The 16,334-nt window shown below is 43.3% G+C and overlaps 1 protein-coding gene across 2 annotated transcripts in view; it reads right to left on the reverse strand.

Annotated features, from left to right (window-relative positions):
• Positions 1-15,423, reverse strand: part of CARM1 (coactivator associated arginine methyltransferase 1) — a 42,685-nt gene extending 27,262 nt beyond the window's left edge. For both annotated transcript variants that reach the window (XM_035141258.2, XM_035141259.2), the window contains exon 1: positions 15,225-15,423. In XM_035141258.2, the coding sequence (XP_034997149.1) occupies positions 15,225-15,378 (154 nt within the window). In that variant the 5' untranslated portion in view covers positions 15,379-15,423. The remainder of the gene's footprint in view (positions 1-15,224) is intronic.
• Between the last annotated feature and the right edge of the window lie 911 nt (positions 15,424-16,334).

The raw sequence follows: 16,334 nt of genomic DNA on the forward strand, positions 1-16,334 counted from the left end.
CTCTAGCCCTCTGGAGCAGATTTGTGACTTCAGCAGAACAGGGACTTCTGCAGAAGCAAGAACCTGAATTTCAGGAACTTCCTAATCTTCATTACAGCAAAGAAATGCCTCACTACCTGTAGCCATTCCCTACAGATATTCAGTAAGGTGAGTAGGCATCTGCTAGTTCACATCAACCATCTTTCTATTAGTTATTGCCCCACAGTCCCCTTTGGTGGGTCATTTTGAAGGAAGTTCATATGCAGTCAAGGTTTTTTTGGTTTGGATTATAGGGAAACTGAACCCTAACCAGTGACAGGCTTTTGCTTCATTTACCTTTCATGCACTCAGTGCCTAGCATGTGCAAAGTTTGCAATTGCTTTATTCCGTTTTCTTTGTTTTGCATATATGCTACACTGAGGGAATTCCTCCAACCTATTTTTTTTTAATCTCTTATTCTTGTCCATTCATGAGAAACTTTTCCCACATGGTAAATTATATTATCTCCCTGGCAGATGTATTGCTCAATTCTCAAGCTGTAGTTTGTCAGCAATCTTCTCTCATATTCAGCCCTCCTTAAGGTGCCAGTTAGGCAGCTAGTTAGATATTTGTGAAAGCTGTTTCAGCCATTGAATGGAAACTGAAAGTTTAAGGTATTTGTCACATTTAGTTTTCAAATGATAATGTATAAGGATGTTCGCAAAAGTATACGTTGTCTGTCCTAACTACCTATATTCATGATTTGCTTTTTCACATATGTTTAGCACAATGGTTTCAATGGCTACCGGTATATACCTTATAGAGCAACATCACAGTGGGATCCTCTAAAAGTAGGTAGTTCTTACTCTTGCACTCTTAAAGGTAAACTGTTGAGGCTGTAAAATGTGTTCTCAATATTAATTCAGGAAAAAGATATGCATCAGCTATGAGAAATTTTGGAGAACAGTGCCTAGCCCCTAATACTAATTAATCTTATATAAACAAGATAAAATAAATAACCCACTGTAGATTCCAAGTTAATCTATCTAAACTCTTCCTACCGTAAGCATCTTAACAATCCATTCAGGGTGCACTGTGGGTTGAACAAGTTAATCGCATGCTAGCAAAGGTTAACAAGCAGAGTAATTTATTCTGTCAAGAGTTTAAGTTGAACAGTTTTTGCAATACTCTATTCAGACACTAGTCCACTTAATCATGGCCTGAGGAAAAGCAGCCCTGAGCATCTTTTGAGCCAGGATGGCTTGTCAAAAGGAAAGGGGGGAAAGGAAGAGGGCTCACCTCTGTCTTGCAGCATCTATTCATCAGTGTTTGCATCTGCTGTGGATCATAATGTCTGAGTGTCTAAGAAATTATTTTGATGTCAGAGTGCCTTCTCCAGTAGGGCTCTCTCCAAACCCTTAAAACATATGGAGAACCTCTGTTCCTGGTAACTATCAGAAGGCTACATCCATGACCACCAAGCATGTTGCAGAACCACAACTGAATTCACAACAAAGCAGGAAGAGAAAACTCAACTGATTCAGCAAATGTTGGTGTTGGTTTTAGCTAAATGTCCTGTTATTTTTATGACAGCACTCTTGTGACAGAGCAAGCTGTCTTATATGCAGTATTCAAAGAAATCTGACTAAGATTTCATAAATATAGTTCAGGAATCAGTGAGAATAAATGCAATAGCTCAGCAGTGTCATATAACACAAGCCTGGAATGCAATTGAAAGCCAGTAGTAAAGGCCTACATGCCTTTTTACCCTACTGAATCATTGCCAATTTAGGTGTGCAACTGTGAAATTTCTATTTTGTTCACACATAAAACTTGAAAACTATCAGAATTTCCCAGAAACAAGGGCTGGTAGTTACTAGAAAGAACAACATTTTCCCATGACCTGGAAAGTTTACTTGACAGGGTCTAAATATATGTTAGGGGACGCAGGTGGCGCTGTGGTCTAAACCACTGAGCCTAGGGCTTGCCAATCAGAAGGTCGGCGGTTCAAATCCCCGTGACGGGGTGAGCTCCCGTTTGATCGGTCTCAGCTCCTGCCCACCTAGCAGTTTGAAAGCATGCCAGTGCCAGTGCAAGTAGATAAATAGGTACTGCTCCAGTGGGAAGGTAAACGGCGTTTCCATGCGCTGCTCTGGTTCGCCAGAAGCGGCTTAGTCATGCTGGCCACATGACTTGGAAGCTGTATGCCGGCTCCCTTGGCCAGTAAAGTGAGATGAGCGCCGCAACCCCAGAGTCGTCTGTGAATGGACCCAACGGTCACGGGTACCTTTACCTTTACCTAAATATACATTGAAACATATCATGATGCAATGCATCTTGCATTCCCTTCCTTTTGAAGACAGGTGCTGGGTTAAACTAGGGTTCATATTCCAAATGCTCAATAGTGTTCAGAACACTCCAGAATAAAAAGGGGCATGCTTGAGTCATCAAAAGACAGCACGCTGCTTTCTGTCTCGCATCTTTTCAGCATGCACTCCATCCCCCCACCCGACAGGGAAATGGGTGCAGGGATCAGGATGGGTTCGTTCTTTTAAACTGGGCCTTGAGCAATGTACCAAATTCCATTCTAATATTTCAAGGCTCATCTAGAATTCAAAAGCTCAAAATACTATACCATAGAAGGCCCAGAATCCTACCCTGAGTGGTTTAGAAAAGAAGGCTCTCTCCTTTTAATATGAGGTTGAATAGAAGTGGTTACTCAAGTGGCAAGATCAAACACAGCTACACTTTCCTTAAAGAACAATTGCTGGGGTTTCTAAATAATATAACCCTGGGACTACATCAATCTCAGTCATTCCTATAGTAAAAAAAAGAGTGCTTCCTGGAAATGAACATTCATTTCCTCCACTGGAAAGGAGCACCAGGCTGTGGGCACCACACACATTCACAGTCACAACCTCAGATTGCCCCACAGGCAAGCATTCACTAGGTAAGCATTCAGAATACAAGCACAGAATGGCACAGAATACAAACACAGCATCCTTCTAGTAACTCCAGTGGGCACTCTTGTAATTTATTTTAGTTTATCCCGAGCATCAAACTGCCCTCTTCGCTCCTGTATAATAAATGAATGCAACAACCAGTGCAAATTGAAGTGTAAATACATTGTGCAATTTTTATACTAAGAGTTCTGAGAGAGACCTGACAATTTTGAGTTTTTCCCCCTTTTGTTTGTTTGCTTTTTATTCTAAAGCTCTGCTCATCCCCCTGGACAGATTATGGCATGTTGCGCTGCGACAAAAATCGAGAGGACAGGATGGAGATGAAGAGGGAACAAATCAAGAGTTCCACCAAGCAATCTCCCTGCAACACCAAGAGCTGGCAATTCAATGACAGGTCAGAGACAAGGCCATGAGCTCAGTTGGAGTCATTTTACTGCACAATGTAGTAAAATTAACACAATGAGGCTTGGTCTCCTGAAGACACAAGCAGCCAGGATAGGATATGAACAATGCCACAGACTGAAATCGACTGGAAAGGCAAGGGTTAGTCCAAGACAGGGAGGGGATAAAAAATCCCAGAGCAGTTGTGTGCCTTGCAAAGAACACAATTCAGATCCTAGAAGAGAGCCCTGCCTTTTCAAGATTCTGCTTTTGAAAGCTATTCAATGTAAATGTCTCTCATGCACATTAATTAAGCTGTCAAGCTGGGCCTCCAAGTTCTTTGTGAGTGATAAAAGGGGCACAGCAGATGTGCTCTGGGCTTCCATACACTGAGCACAAAAGGGCTGAATGCTTGGTGAATTCAAAAAGGCCGCCAGAGCTTGTCACATCAGAGCTGGATTCATGAGATGAGACGCTTGCCTTGCTTCCACTCCAGAGTCCAGCTTTCTTCCAATAGCAGGCTTATTCCAAGGGTGCAGCTTGTGTCTCACCCACCTCCCAATATTTTATCTACGCTAAGCTCCACTGCTAGTACTGCAAAGTTGCTGTATTGGAACACATTCTTCCTTAGGTACTTTCTCAGTGTATTTCCAGCAAGTGCCAGGCTTAAATACAGAAGAGGAAAAATCAAAGACTGTTTATGTTACTATGTGATGATTGTTCACAAAACAGGAGAAGCATCTGGAATAAGGATAAGCAATCCAAATATGGCCAATTTAGATTTTACATTTCCCAACATTTAGGCTCATCTCCATGACTGCTGTGAAACGAAATAAAATGATTTCAACTTGTCTTACATTGGTAGTGGTATGCCTCAGACACCTTATATTGTGGTATGGCTCAGGCAACATTTTCCCAAGCAATCCAGAGAGTTGCAAGCAGAACAGTCCATGAAACCAAAGGCTGATCCTCACCCACTCTGTTACATCCCAATTATCCTTTCCCTAAATAAAGATTAGTAGCTAGGTGAGTCACAAACCACTACGCCAATCCCAGCAACCAGGAATGTGTGGATGTCACTGGAGAACCAACATGGTTGTACTTAGTTCAAACGCAATCTGTAATCATGTTCTGAATCTGATTTAAGTAGGGCATATATGGAGCAAGCAAGAAAGTAAGCATGTCTCTTAAGGTGGCTACTTGTCCTGGGAAGGGGGGGGCTCCTTTTTGTACGACCCACAGTTTGAGAAACACCAAGGAATTTTAGTCCACAAAAAAGCAGATGGTAACAGCAGTTACGATATTAAAAGACGCCTGCTTCTTGGGAGAAAAGCGATGACAAACCTAGACAGCATCTTAAAAAGCAGAGACATCACCTTGCCAACAAAGGTCCGTACAGTGGTGCCTCGCTTATCGAATGCCCTGCTTAACGAAATTTCCGCTTAACGAAAGGATTTTTCGAGCGGAGGTTACCTCGCTAGACGAATGCGTTTTACGAAAAATTCGTCTAGCGAATCGCGGTTTCCCATAGGAATGCATTGAAATTCAATTAATGCGTTCCTATGGGCAAAAAAAAAATTCAAAAAAATATCAATGCGTTCCTATGGGATTCGCTAGACGAATTTTTCGCTGTAAGAAAAGACCCGTGGAACGAATTAATTTCGTCTAGCGAGGCACCACTGTATAGTTAAAGCTATGGTTTTCCCAGTAGTGATGTATGGAAGTGAGAGCTGGACCATGAAGAAGGCTGGTCACTGAAGAATTGATGCTTTTGAATTACGGTGCTGGAGAAGACTCTTGAGAGTCCCATGGACTGCAATAAGATCAAACCTACCAGTATCCATTCTTAAGGAAATCAGACCTGAGTGCTCACTGGAAGGAAGTTCCTGAAGCTGAGGCTCCAATACTTTGGCCACCTCATGAGAAGAGAAGACTCCCTGGAAAAGACCCTGATGTTGGAAAGATGGAGGGCACAAGAAGATGGTTGGACAGTGTTCTCAAAGCTACCAACATGAGTCTGACCAAACTGACCAAAAGTGGAAGACAGGAGTGCCTGGCATGCTCTGGTCCATGGGGTCACAAAGAGTCGGACATGACTAGACAACAACAACAACAACAACAACAACAACAACAACAACAACAACAACAACAACAACAACAACCAGTAGCCCTTTTAGGTGCCACAAGGCTCTTTGTGGATCTTGCTGTAAAGGTACAAAGCGTACTAGCTAAGGAGAAAGGGTATGTTAGTGCACACAACACTACCCTAGTGCTTTTTACATAATGTTTCATTTTTACTTAAAACACTTGCAGTGTGTTTATGCTAGATGTACAGAGAGGGCCAACCTAGCAGTTTGAAAGCACATCAAAATGCAAGTAGATAAATAGGAACCGCTACAGCGGGAAGGTAAACGGCGTTTCCATGTGCTGCTCTGGTTCGCCAGAAATGGCTTTGTCATGCTGGCCACATGACCTGGAAGCTATACGCCGGCTCCCTCGGCCAATAATGCGAGTTGAGTGCGCAACCCCAGAATCAGTCACGACTGGACCTAATGGTCAGGGGTCCCTTTACCTTTACCTATTTCTCCACTGGATTTCGGTCACAACTTAACTTGGGTTTTGTAGTAATACAATTCTACTAAAATAATTAATTGCAATACCTAAAGACGTAAAAAAAATACTTGATCAAATGACCAGTTGTTTTTTTACGGCCAACCATATTGCTTTCACTCTTGCTTATAGACCCTGAGACCACTACAATGAGTTAAATGGGTAGAATTCAATTATAACAGGGATTCTAACTATGAATGTATCACAACAACAAAAATTCCCTTACTGATAGCAGTTATGCAGTGATTACTCCACCTGACAGCGTAGTGTAGTGGATCTATGTTGTATATGGATCAAAGAGATTCAGCTTCAATTTTCTACTACGCCAAGTCATTATCTTTCAAGAGGAATAGCGAAGCAAATGTATGGTGCACTGAATTCAAAGGAGATACCTTGGGAACTAGAAGGAAACAGAAAAGACTGATGCCTGTCTGAACATCTTCAGACATATGCGTTTAATGTGTTAGCCAAGTAAAGGAAGCAATATCCAGAGCCCAGGTAGTAGGTCACACAAGTTGGGACCAAAGTGAAATGAAATGACATGAAGTACCTTAACTATTACATCTGTATCTCATTCAATAACTGAATAGTGGATAAGGTACTTGATTTCTTCCCAGGTTTGGCTCCACCATTACAGGCGGAGCTGGATTCTGGCTATTGCTCCATTTACTTGGCTAACAAATATAAACACATAATAATTCAAGCTTGTGGGCTCAGAGCAGGCACCAATCTTTTCTGTTTCCCTCTAATATCCACGTATATCCTCCTTTTTAGCAGAAACAGCATCCTCACCAATACTTAGCATTTATATGATGCTTTGGAGGATTCAAAGGATTTCACATGTTTTACCTTGCAACCCATGACGGAAACAAGATTTGCACAAGGTCTCCCATCTTTACAGTCCAGTCTGGACACTACCACTCTACACTAGCTCTCTAGCTTTTCCAGTTCTGCATTTCCAACTTTGTATGCTACAGCGACACATACACAAGTTCTACAACCCAGCTACTTACGATGCAAATGTGTAAGAGGTATACAGTCCCGAAAATTCCCTTCTCCTCTGAAGAACTGGTTAAGTCCTTAGTTGTGCTAGGCAACAGAGGGCCTGTTATATACTGTTAAGTAATATAACGTTACTTAAAACAGTCCCAGTGAAAAACAACATAATTTAGCTAAAGTCTGCAGAAACATTTAAGTTGTCCAGGCGTCATAGCTCCTACAGAATTACCAACCTTACTGTACTTCTTAAATACTAAATAGTGCACGGGCGGGGAACACACATTAGTCTAATGACTACCCAGTCATTTAGAGCTAAACTCCAGACCAATAATGTTCACAAGGAACAATCAGGCAACGTTATGTCCCTGTCTAGTTGAAGTTCATTAGCTACATATGTGGCAAGTTCCATATTTGGAAGGTAGTACCTGCTGGATGTCTGCCAGGGTTTCTATTACACTTGCTTGCTGCTGTGCTGAATTTCTACCGGGGGACTCACTATCTTTACTTTTCTTGTAAATCTGCTACAATCTGTCTTCTCAGTATGAAATTTACATAGAGGATCTCTTAAGTGGATAGAAAAGTTCAAAATTTCAGAAAAATCAGGTGGAAAATGTATGTTTAAATCATGAAGGCAGAAATCCCCCTCCCTCTATATATCAGAAAGCTAAAAAAGAAAAAGAAAAAATCTGAGTTCCAGTTCATGTCTGAAGACAATCATATGTGAAGCTCTCATCATCTTACCTCCATATTGTGGTATTCAACTACCATATTGCTGAAAGAGAAATTCAGGGCTGTACCTTCGTTTTTTGAAACTCTCGTACCGGTAGGTGAATGAAAAAATATCAATTTTATCTGATTTCTGTGAACTTTAAATAGCTTAGTATTCACTAATAGAAAACTCAGCTAACAGAATGTTAAAAATAGGGTCACACCTTAATTATACAAACGCTCCCTCAGCTATATATAATCAATGGATACTAAGGATCTGAGTGCTGCTGGATTTCCAAGTAGCACTTAGCTTAAATAGTGAAGCAGGATTATCATCTGCATACAGCCATAACGTATTTTGTTAGCAACTGGAAACTTTGCCTGATAACTGACAGGCATTAGAAGAAACTTTCCAGTGATCAGATCGAGCTACTAAACACCATTCCTTTCTTTTCTGAAACTACCAGGAACATGGTAAATGGACCTCTAGCCAGCTCTCACATTCCTAACTTTGCCCCATCCAACCAGAAAGGAAGTGTCAAATCAATCAGCTGTCACTTTCATTCAACCCCAAACAAACAAGGAAATATGGCTGACCGGACTGAGATTCCAAAGCAATTTTATCAGGTCCTGGGCTGGCTTTACCATATTTTAATCAAGGTATTGTAAGAAGTTGACCCAGTATTTTCACTCATAAGGGAAATGTTTTCAAGGTATGAGAGGTGCCCCACACTTCACTATGATCACGAGCCCTGTTACTTGCCTGAATAAGGGTCACTTACTTACAAGTAAGAGCCTCTGTTTACATATTTTGGGTGGCTGTCAGGACAGTGACATCTCTTTCAGATTTTGCATGCAGTTGTCATGGCTGTGATGGGTCGTAGGTGCCCAATCCCTGTCAAGTCCTTTCTACTAGGTTATGCCAACGTGTTATGTTTGTGCTTAGGGCATCTGTAAGGGGATCAGTTTGTGTATAAAAATATACTTCTAGTCCCTGAACTACCGTCAGCAGAGTGGCCCTGAGAAGACATTGGGAATCCCTGTTTTACAGAATTAGTTTGGATAGAAGCCATAATTTGGTAGGAAATACTGTTTAAAGAAGATCCAATAGTTCACCTGGTATTTTTCCTTTTGGTAATTAGAAAAAAGTAAAGTAAAGTAAGTGGTAGAAGGAAAACAAGAAACTTGTTAGGGCTTAGAAAGAAACCTGGAAAGAAAGAGTTGTCAATTTCCCTTCAAATTATCTGCTGAGCATCCCTTGAAATCAAAGTCGCAAGAGAAAGCATAGGACGACAACATAGCGAAAACTGTTGCTTGACAAACAAGCTATAGCATCCCTTTCTCAAGACTTCGGGTTAGTAGTTTGCCCACATGCCAACCAATACACTATGGACCGAGGTCTTTCTTTGCTTTTAACATTAAGATTTAACCTGAGAAACTACAGGCCCAAGCATCAGGTCACTTACCCTAGAAGAGTGGCTCCCAATTAGTGGTCTGCAGACCCAACAGGTCCACATAATCCAAATGGGAACCACTGCTCTAGAAGAATGTTCTGAAAGCTGCTGCTTGACAAGTGAAGTTTTGCCTCCTGGTAACCTGGAACAGCAACAAGGCTTAAAGAATTCACTTTTGTGACATGGTTCGAAGGTTTATATTCCATGCTCTTTCCAGTTTTTATGTATTCTTGAGTTGTTTATATAATTCAGATTTTTGTCATCTTTTATTCTTTTACATATTTTAATGTGTGTGTTTTTTAAATATTTGACTGCAGCCATTCTGGAGATCTTCTTGTTGAGGAAAAGAAATAACTTGTATCTATTCATTAAGTTACCAAGAGTCCAGTTTGCAAGGTGTGTCTAAATGTCAGCTAGCAATTAACTTCTACAAGAGGTGAGATGGGGAAAGTATACAAGGTATAATTTCAAGAATGCTGGTAATGGGTCTGGAGGGATAATATCAAACTCTCTTCTTTTTTATGTGATACCAGAATTTGCTGGTGGACACCAAGCTCGTGTTTGTTTTGGTTAATGCAAAATGACTTGCTGTTTATTTTGCATTTGTTTGCATACTTCACAGAAAAAAATCAGTAGAGCTATATTAATAAAAAGAAAATACTGGTAATGGAGGTTGCACATTGCAGTGTTTCAGCATACTAAAACCAAGCACTAGAGTATAGCACATTATCTTATTTATTTGTGCTCTCTCTTGTTAGAAGAGAACATCAAATCTAAGAGTTATTTGAAGTAAAGTATTGTGAGCCTCATGTCCAATATCCAATACAATGTAGGCGCTAAAAATGCCTAGTTAAGAGGTCAAAAACAGGGATCAAGACAGTGGCACTTGCGAGAGAAAGCACCTCCTGTAGCAGAAATCACTTCTGTTTTAGGCTGAACCCCTTGAGCCAGCTGCTTCTAAAATGGCTGTCATACTGCTCAGTGCTGGTAGTAGAGATACCAACCAGTAGAGAAATTTAATTAATGATAACAACAACCTTCTCTGGAGTTTTAGATTCCCTTCAAACTGAATTTTGAAAAGCTGAAAGGGTTTCAGAAGATAGCTGGAAAGACCTGACTATGTGTAGCCTAAAGAGAGGATTAAGGAGGACCCATGTTGAGTTCTCAAATGTTTTAAACAAAAGCAACAAACAATTGCTCTGCAAATTCACATCTACCAATGAGTTTGTTACACTAGTGCATGAAAGCAGGTGTCAAAATATTTTCCTCATATTTAACCTAAACTAGCAACAATTCTGCAAAGCTGATGAACACCTAAGGGAAGTTATAGATTCTCAACCACTACACTGGATTTGTCAAAATTATACAATTCCTTCAAGATGGTGAGAGTAATCTACTGAAAAAGCAATTTTGTGTGTTTAGCTGATTAGTTTTATCAGTGGTGTTACGTTTTTAATGGGGGGGGACCCTATTCAATTTAGGGTAACTTCCCTATGGCAATTTGGGTAAGTTGCAAAAGAAAGTTTTATTGCAAAAGAGAGCAGCCTATTTATTGCAATTTATTTTACTTGCATTTAGTAAATAAATCTAAAAACTGAAACTGCCATGCTTGCCTAATATTGTATTTGCAATTGCATTCATTCATTGTTACTAATGAACTTATGAAGCAGTCATTTTTCTGCAGAAAAATAAAAGCACTAGAAAAATGCCTACCCATTGTTGGGTCTTGTAGGCCCCATTCCCCTGGACAACCTTGCAATGAGTCTTCCAGAGTCAAGCAAAAAAGAAACCAGGCCTTTTTGAAAGACAAAAACCTATTCACTTGGCAGCATTTGCACTCTTGAGTCCCACAACCTTCCCCTGAGACAGTTCTCGTACATTAGCTTGGTGTTTTTTGCTGTTCCCTGCAACACAAGAGAAGTATGTCTTCATGGGGGCTTTTGTTTCAATTTCAACCAGTTAACAGGTCAATTGTCATGGAGGCCATAAACTCCTAAGCCAGCACTAAAGAGTCATCATGTATGTTGAAGTTTACCAAAATTTCCACATCATTAATCAGGCCAACTAAGCCTGAACAAAGTGCCTGTTGGGCAACAGAGTGGTCAGTTCTACTGCAGTTGTATCCCCTGACCCTGCTACTGCAGGCCCCCAACACAAGAGCTCACTTGGTATGCAAGCTAGAAAGGATTAGAGATCATGTATATGAAATATTCTGAACCTGTCAAGTCGAGCACTGAGTTGTAGTCACCCTACTGAGGAGTCATGATGCATGAGGGACCCAGGTGGTGCTGTGGGTTAAACCACAGAGTCTAGGGCAGGGGTCCCCAAACTACGGCCCGGGGGCCGGATGCGGCCCAATTGGCCTGCCAATCCGGCCCGCGACGACACCTGCCGCCCGCCGCCGCCGCTCGCTCTTACGGCGCACAGCGCGGCAGCACTCTTCCGGGTCGGGAAAAAAGCGCCGAAAATCCTTTGTGCGCATGCGTATGGGCCTCTCCCGACCCGGAAGAGGTCATTTCTGGTGCACTTCCGGGTCGGGGGAGGCCCATACGCATGCGCACAACGGATTTTCGGCGCTTTTTCCACCCTGGAAGCGCGCCGCTGCGCCAGTAAGCGCCCGTGCGCATGCGCACAGGCGCGCACTACCCCGCCCGCCGGCCCACACAGGCGCGCGCTCCCCCGTCCTCCGGCCCGCCACGCGATCGGCGCGGTGGGAACCGGCCCGAACACCGGTAAGTCTGGGGACCCCTGGTCTAGGGCTTGCTGATCAGAAGGTCGGCGGTTCGAATCCCTGCAATGGGGTGAGCTCCTGTTGCTCGGTCCCAGCTCCTGCCCACCTAGCACTTCGAAAGCACATCAAAAAAGTGCAAGTAGATAAATAGGGACCGCTCTGGCGGGAAGGTAAACTGCGTTTCCGTGCGCTGCTCTGGTTCGCCAGAAGCAGCTTTGTCATGCTGGTCACATGACCCGGAAGCTGTCTGCGGACAAACGCTGGCTCCCTCGGCCTATAGAGCGAGATGAGCGCCGCAACCCCAGAGTCGGACACGACTGGACCTGATGGTCAGGGGCCCCTTTACCTTTTTATATGAAATATTCTGAACCTGTCAAGTCCAGCACTGAGTTGTAGTCACCCTACTGAGGAGTCATGATGCACTGTGTTGCAACACACGGGATTGCGGTGCTTTCATTCTAATAAAGTCAGTGGCTTCTTTCCACAGCTTCAAGTCTTTCAAGTCTCCCTGCAGTTGTCTCCAGAAGAGGCATCATCATCAAGCAAGAATGACAGCTAACAGCACACACCGTCCACTCTGTGAGGCACTTATTGGCTAAACCTAGTAAGTGGCTATGTTCTCTGCAGGTCTAAATGCAGAACACTTTACTAGCGTGCCCAATAATTTCAAGGCTGATTCTGTTGTCACATATGCACACCTATTGGCTGCAGCCTGCTCCTTCCTTCATTGATGCAAGCACATTAAAAGCCTTTAGAATGACATCTTTGGATAACTTCCATGGTAACAATTTGGTCCCCTCTTGAACCACATACTCCAGTTTCATTGCACTTTCCCATTTTCTTCCTAATGCTAGGAATCCTTTCCACCAATCATTCAGAGAATGATACACTTGATGACTTACAAGGATTGGAGTAAATTTCTGGAATATCTCAAAAGGCACTGTAAAATGGTAAAAACACTGACAGGAATGATGTAACACCTACTACTGTAAAAATAATGTATGCATAGAAGAAATGATTGTATATAAAGATATTGTATGGAAGGGGAAAAAAGCCCATTAATCAGATTTTAATGAACAAAACCAAAACGAATGCACAGGGGAAGTCAAGTTCGGCAGAACGGACTTATTGGACTGCCTATCTTGTATTTGTAACCTGGGGATTTGTGAATATGGTTTATGTGTTCTATTTGTTTATGTTTAAGTTGATGTAAGAGAAAATAATAAAAATTACTGATAAAAAAAGAGAGAATGATACACTTGATAGAAGTGTTTCTGTCCCAGAAGCTAAAAGCCACTTGCACTACTCTGCTATGTATGACTGACTTGGGCTGCAATCTTAACCCCACTTGCCTAGAAGCCCCATTGAATTGAATAGTACTTACTTCTGAGTAGACCTGGTTCAGCATTGCATTGTTACTTGGGAACCTGGGACTTCAATCCTGCACACATTAGCAGGTCCCTTTGAAGGACCTCGCTAACTAAACATACACAAAGCACAGCATCAGGATGTCACAACTGCAGTGGAATCTGCCAGTGGTGTTGCAGAGTAGCTTAAACTGGGAGCTGCGAACTAAGGAAGATCCAATTCAGATCTTATGCAGACATAACCTCATTAGGCAACCTTTGACAACCCCAGCCTCAACCTGCAATTTTAAAACTGGTCTATTTTACTGAACTGGATTACTGAGATAATGAACAGAAACTTTAAAGTACTGTACTATACAGTCACTAAGTATTGTTATTACAATGGTGCGAATCCTTCCAAGTAGCCATTCCAGCAGTATATGAAAACACTCTTAAAATGCCATTTGTACCTAGGACAAATGAAGCCCATTACATATGCTTCTATAGTTTGATGACTGACTTGACAGTACGGTACTTTCTTCTGATATTCAAAACAACCTCTTAACCCAGTTAAAAATAAAAACTGTCAGATTTTGGACCTGTTTGGCTTCCAGGCCAGAAACAAACTTAAGGATCTTCTCCACAGGAGCTGAATTTTAAAAGGCCCTGTTCCAGTTTTAATCTCATGTATTGACCAAAAAAAAAGCGCTTTTAAAATCTTTACTTACCTGGCCTTTCAACCCATTTACTTTTTTGTCTTCTAGAATCACAATACAGTAAATATTTCACATGCAGCTTTAACCACTATGTGCCCCCAACTCTTTTGAAATCAATTATTGATATGATAATTTGAGGGATGGCTTGGGGAAGGGGGGAATCAACTTCTACTAGTTTAGTTAAGGTACTTCAGATGGCTAGACAGACATCTGCAACTCTTTTTAAAGAACCAACTAACCTCCCTGCAAGTTTTACATAAGACTATGAAAGCCTTTCAAGGCAACACTTCATCCAGCAGGTGAAGTACTGTATTCCAAGAAACCTGTCAGTTTGTGTTTAAGAGCAAGAAGCACAGACAGCCACTCAGCACGGAACAGGCAGGAATCTGGATAGGCATGGGATAGCCTCCCACCCCACCTGCTTGCAAAGGAGGAGTAAAGATTACCACTCCCAGTCTCTATTCCTGGAAAGCGAGACCAGGGTCCGGACTCGGCCACAAAATTCAATGGGTGACCTTGGGCCAGCCACTGCCTCTCAACCCAACAATCCACCTTGCAGGGTCATTGCGCGCGTAAAATGTGGAGGAGCAGAATTTCTGTACTCTGTCTTGAGCTCTCTGAAGGAAAGGCGGGATACAAATGCAATTGATGGTGAGAATAATGAGCGGTCACCCTGGCCCATTCCTTCAAAGGACGATGCCTGCCTGCCCCATCTTAAGAACGTAAGGATAACCCCTGATGTATCGGGACAATTCAAACCTGTCTACCTGGCCCAGCACCAGCGCTTTTTTCCCCTAAAAAAATGTTTAGGGGTACTCTCATTTTGACTCAAGAAAATCACCATTTTGTAGTTCAAATCGTGATAAATTAATATAATAATGGACAAAAGTACAAAGATTCACAAAATGTTTAGGGGTAAAAAGCACTGCCCTGCACCTCAGCAGATGCCCATCGTGGCACAAAACATGCAAACTATCCCTGGGATGCAGGGCCGGCTCACCCACGAGGCAAGGCGACTGCCTCGGGCGGCAGGATCCCAATGTCGGCCTTTCATCCAAACCCCGTTCCTGAGGCACTTCTTCGCTGACCCTCTTCCTCCTTGCTACGGGGAGAGCTGGAGGAAGAGTGAGGCGGCGCCATTCCGGGGGGACCGAAGTGCCGGCCCCCGTCACTGGAAGCGTGGCGGAGGTGCGGCACTCTCCACATGCTCAGAGGCACCGGCGCGGGCCCTTTCTCGCCCCAGCCATCCATCCATCCCTCCATTCATTCACCCGTCCCTCAGCCCGAGCAGGCCCCTTCCCCCCGCCCGCCCGCCCGGCCACCTGCCCCGTCTCTCGCCCCCGCGGGCCTCCACTCACGGCTATAGAGGGCGAGGCAGGCAGCGTCGGGCCCGGTGCGGGCCTCGAGGCGGAGCGCCTGCTGCTCCTGGTGCCGCTGGATCTCGCCGTTGGCGTCGCCGATGGTCAGGAGCCGCACGCCGGGGAAGACCGACACCGACGCCGCCGACGCCATCTTGGCATCCCAGGCCCGACTAGCGGCCGCCGCTGCTGCTGCTGCTGCGAGAGGCGCCGAGGAGCAGGAGGAGGAGCAGGAGGAGAGGCCGGAAGCCGCGCCTCCTGAGCGCTGCCGGTCAGGGAGTGAGACAGCGCCCCCGTGCGGGCGGCGGTGGAAGGAGCTCGCCGCGAAGGAGCCAATGGGCGGGCGGGGGAGCGGGGAGGGACAAGGGAGGAGGAGGGCGACCCCTGCCGGCCGCTAGCGGAGACAGCGCCCGCGGGGGGAAAAGCGGGAGAAGAAAGGGAAAGAGGCGAGGTTAAATGGCCGAAGCGATCGTGCGCGGCATTTCCGGATCCCAAGCGCGGCGGCAAAATCCTGCATTGTAAGGGGCAAGGATGCAGTTGACATGCATTGCAATTCATGGGCAAACTAGTAATTATTATTATTATTATTATTATTATTATTATTATTATTATTATTATTATTATTATTATTATTATTATTATTATATCCTGCATGTGCGGAACAAAAGCAGAGTGGGTATGCATTGAAATGGCAAACTCTGTAGTTGTTACAAAATAAAGAAAATCCTTCAGTAGCACCTTAAAGACCAACTAAGTTTTTATTTTGGTTTGAGCTTTCGTGTGCATGCACACTTCTTCAGATCAGATGTAGTTGTTGTTATTGATTTCTTTATTCCCCCCCCCCCTTTTCCCTGACAGGGACTCAAGGCAGCTTGTGGATAAAATGGGAACAGCTAAAAACATAGAAAAGGAAACAATCATAAAAAACCTTTTATTCATTAATAAAATAAAATCATATATAAATATTAAAAAACTACGGTAGTCAAGCAATTAGGAGCGCAAAAGAGGTTTCTTTCCCTTGCAGTGCTTTTCAAATAAACTGCACTGCCATAAAGAAGCGGTGGCAGCAGCCGGGGGATTATTATTATTATTATTATTATTATTATTATT

This window comes from Zootoca vivipara, chromosome 16, assembly GCF_963506605.1.
Source record: "Zootoca vivipara chromosome 16, rZooViv1.1, whole genome shotgun sequence".
Taxonomy (NCBI): domain Eukaryota; kingdom Metazoa; phylum Chordata; class Lepidosauria; order Squamata; family Lacertidae; genus Zootoca; species Zootoca vivipara.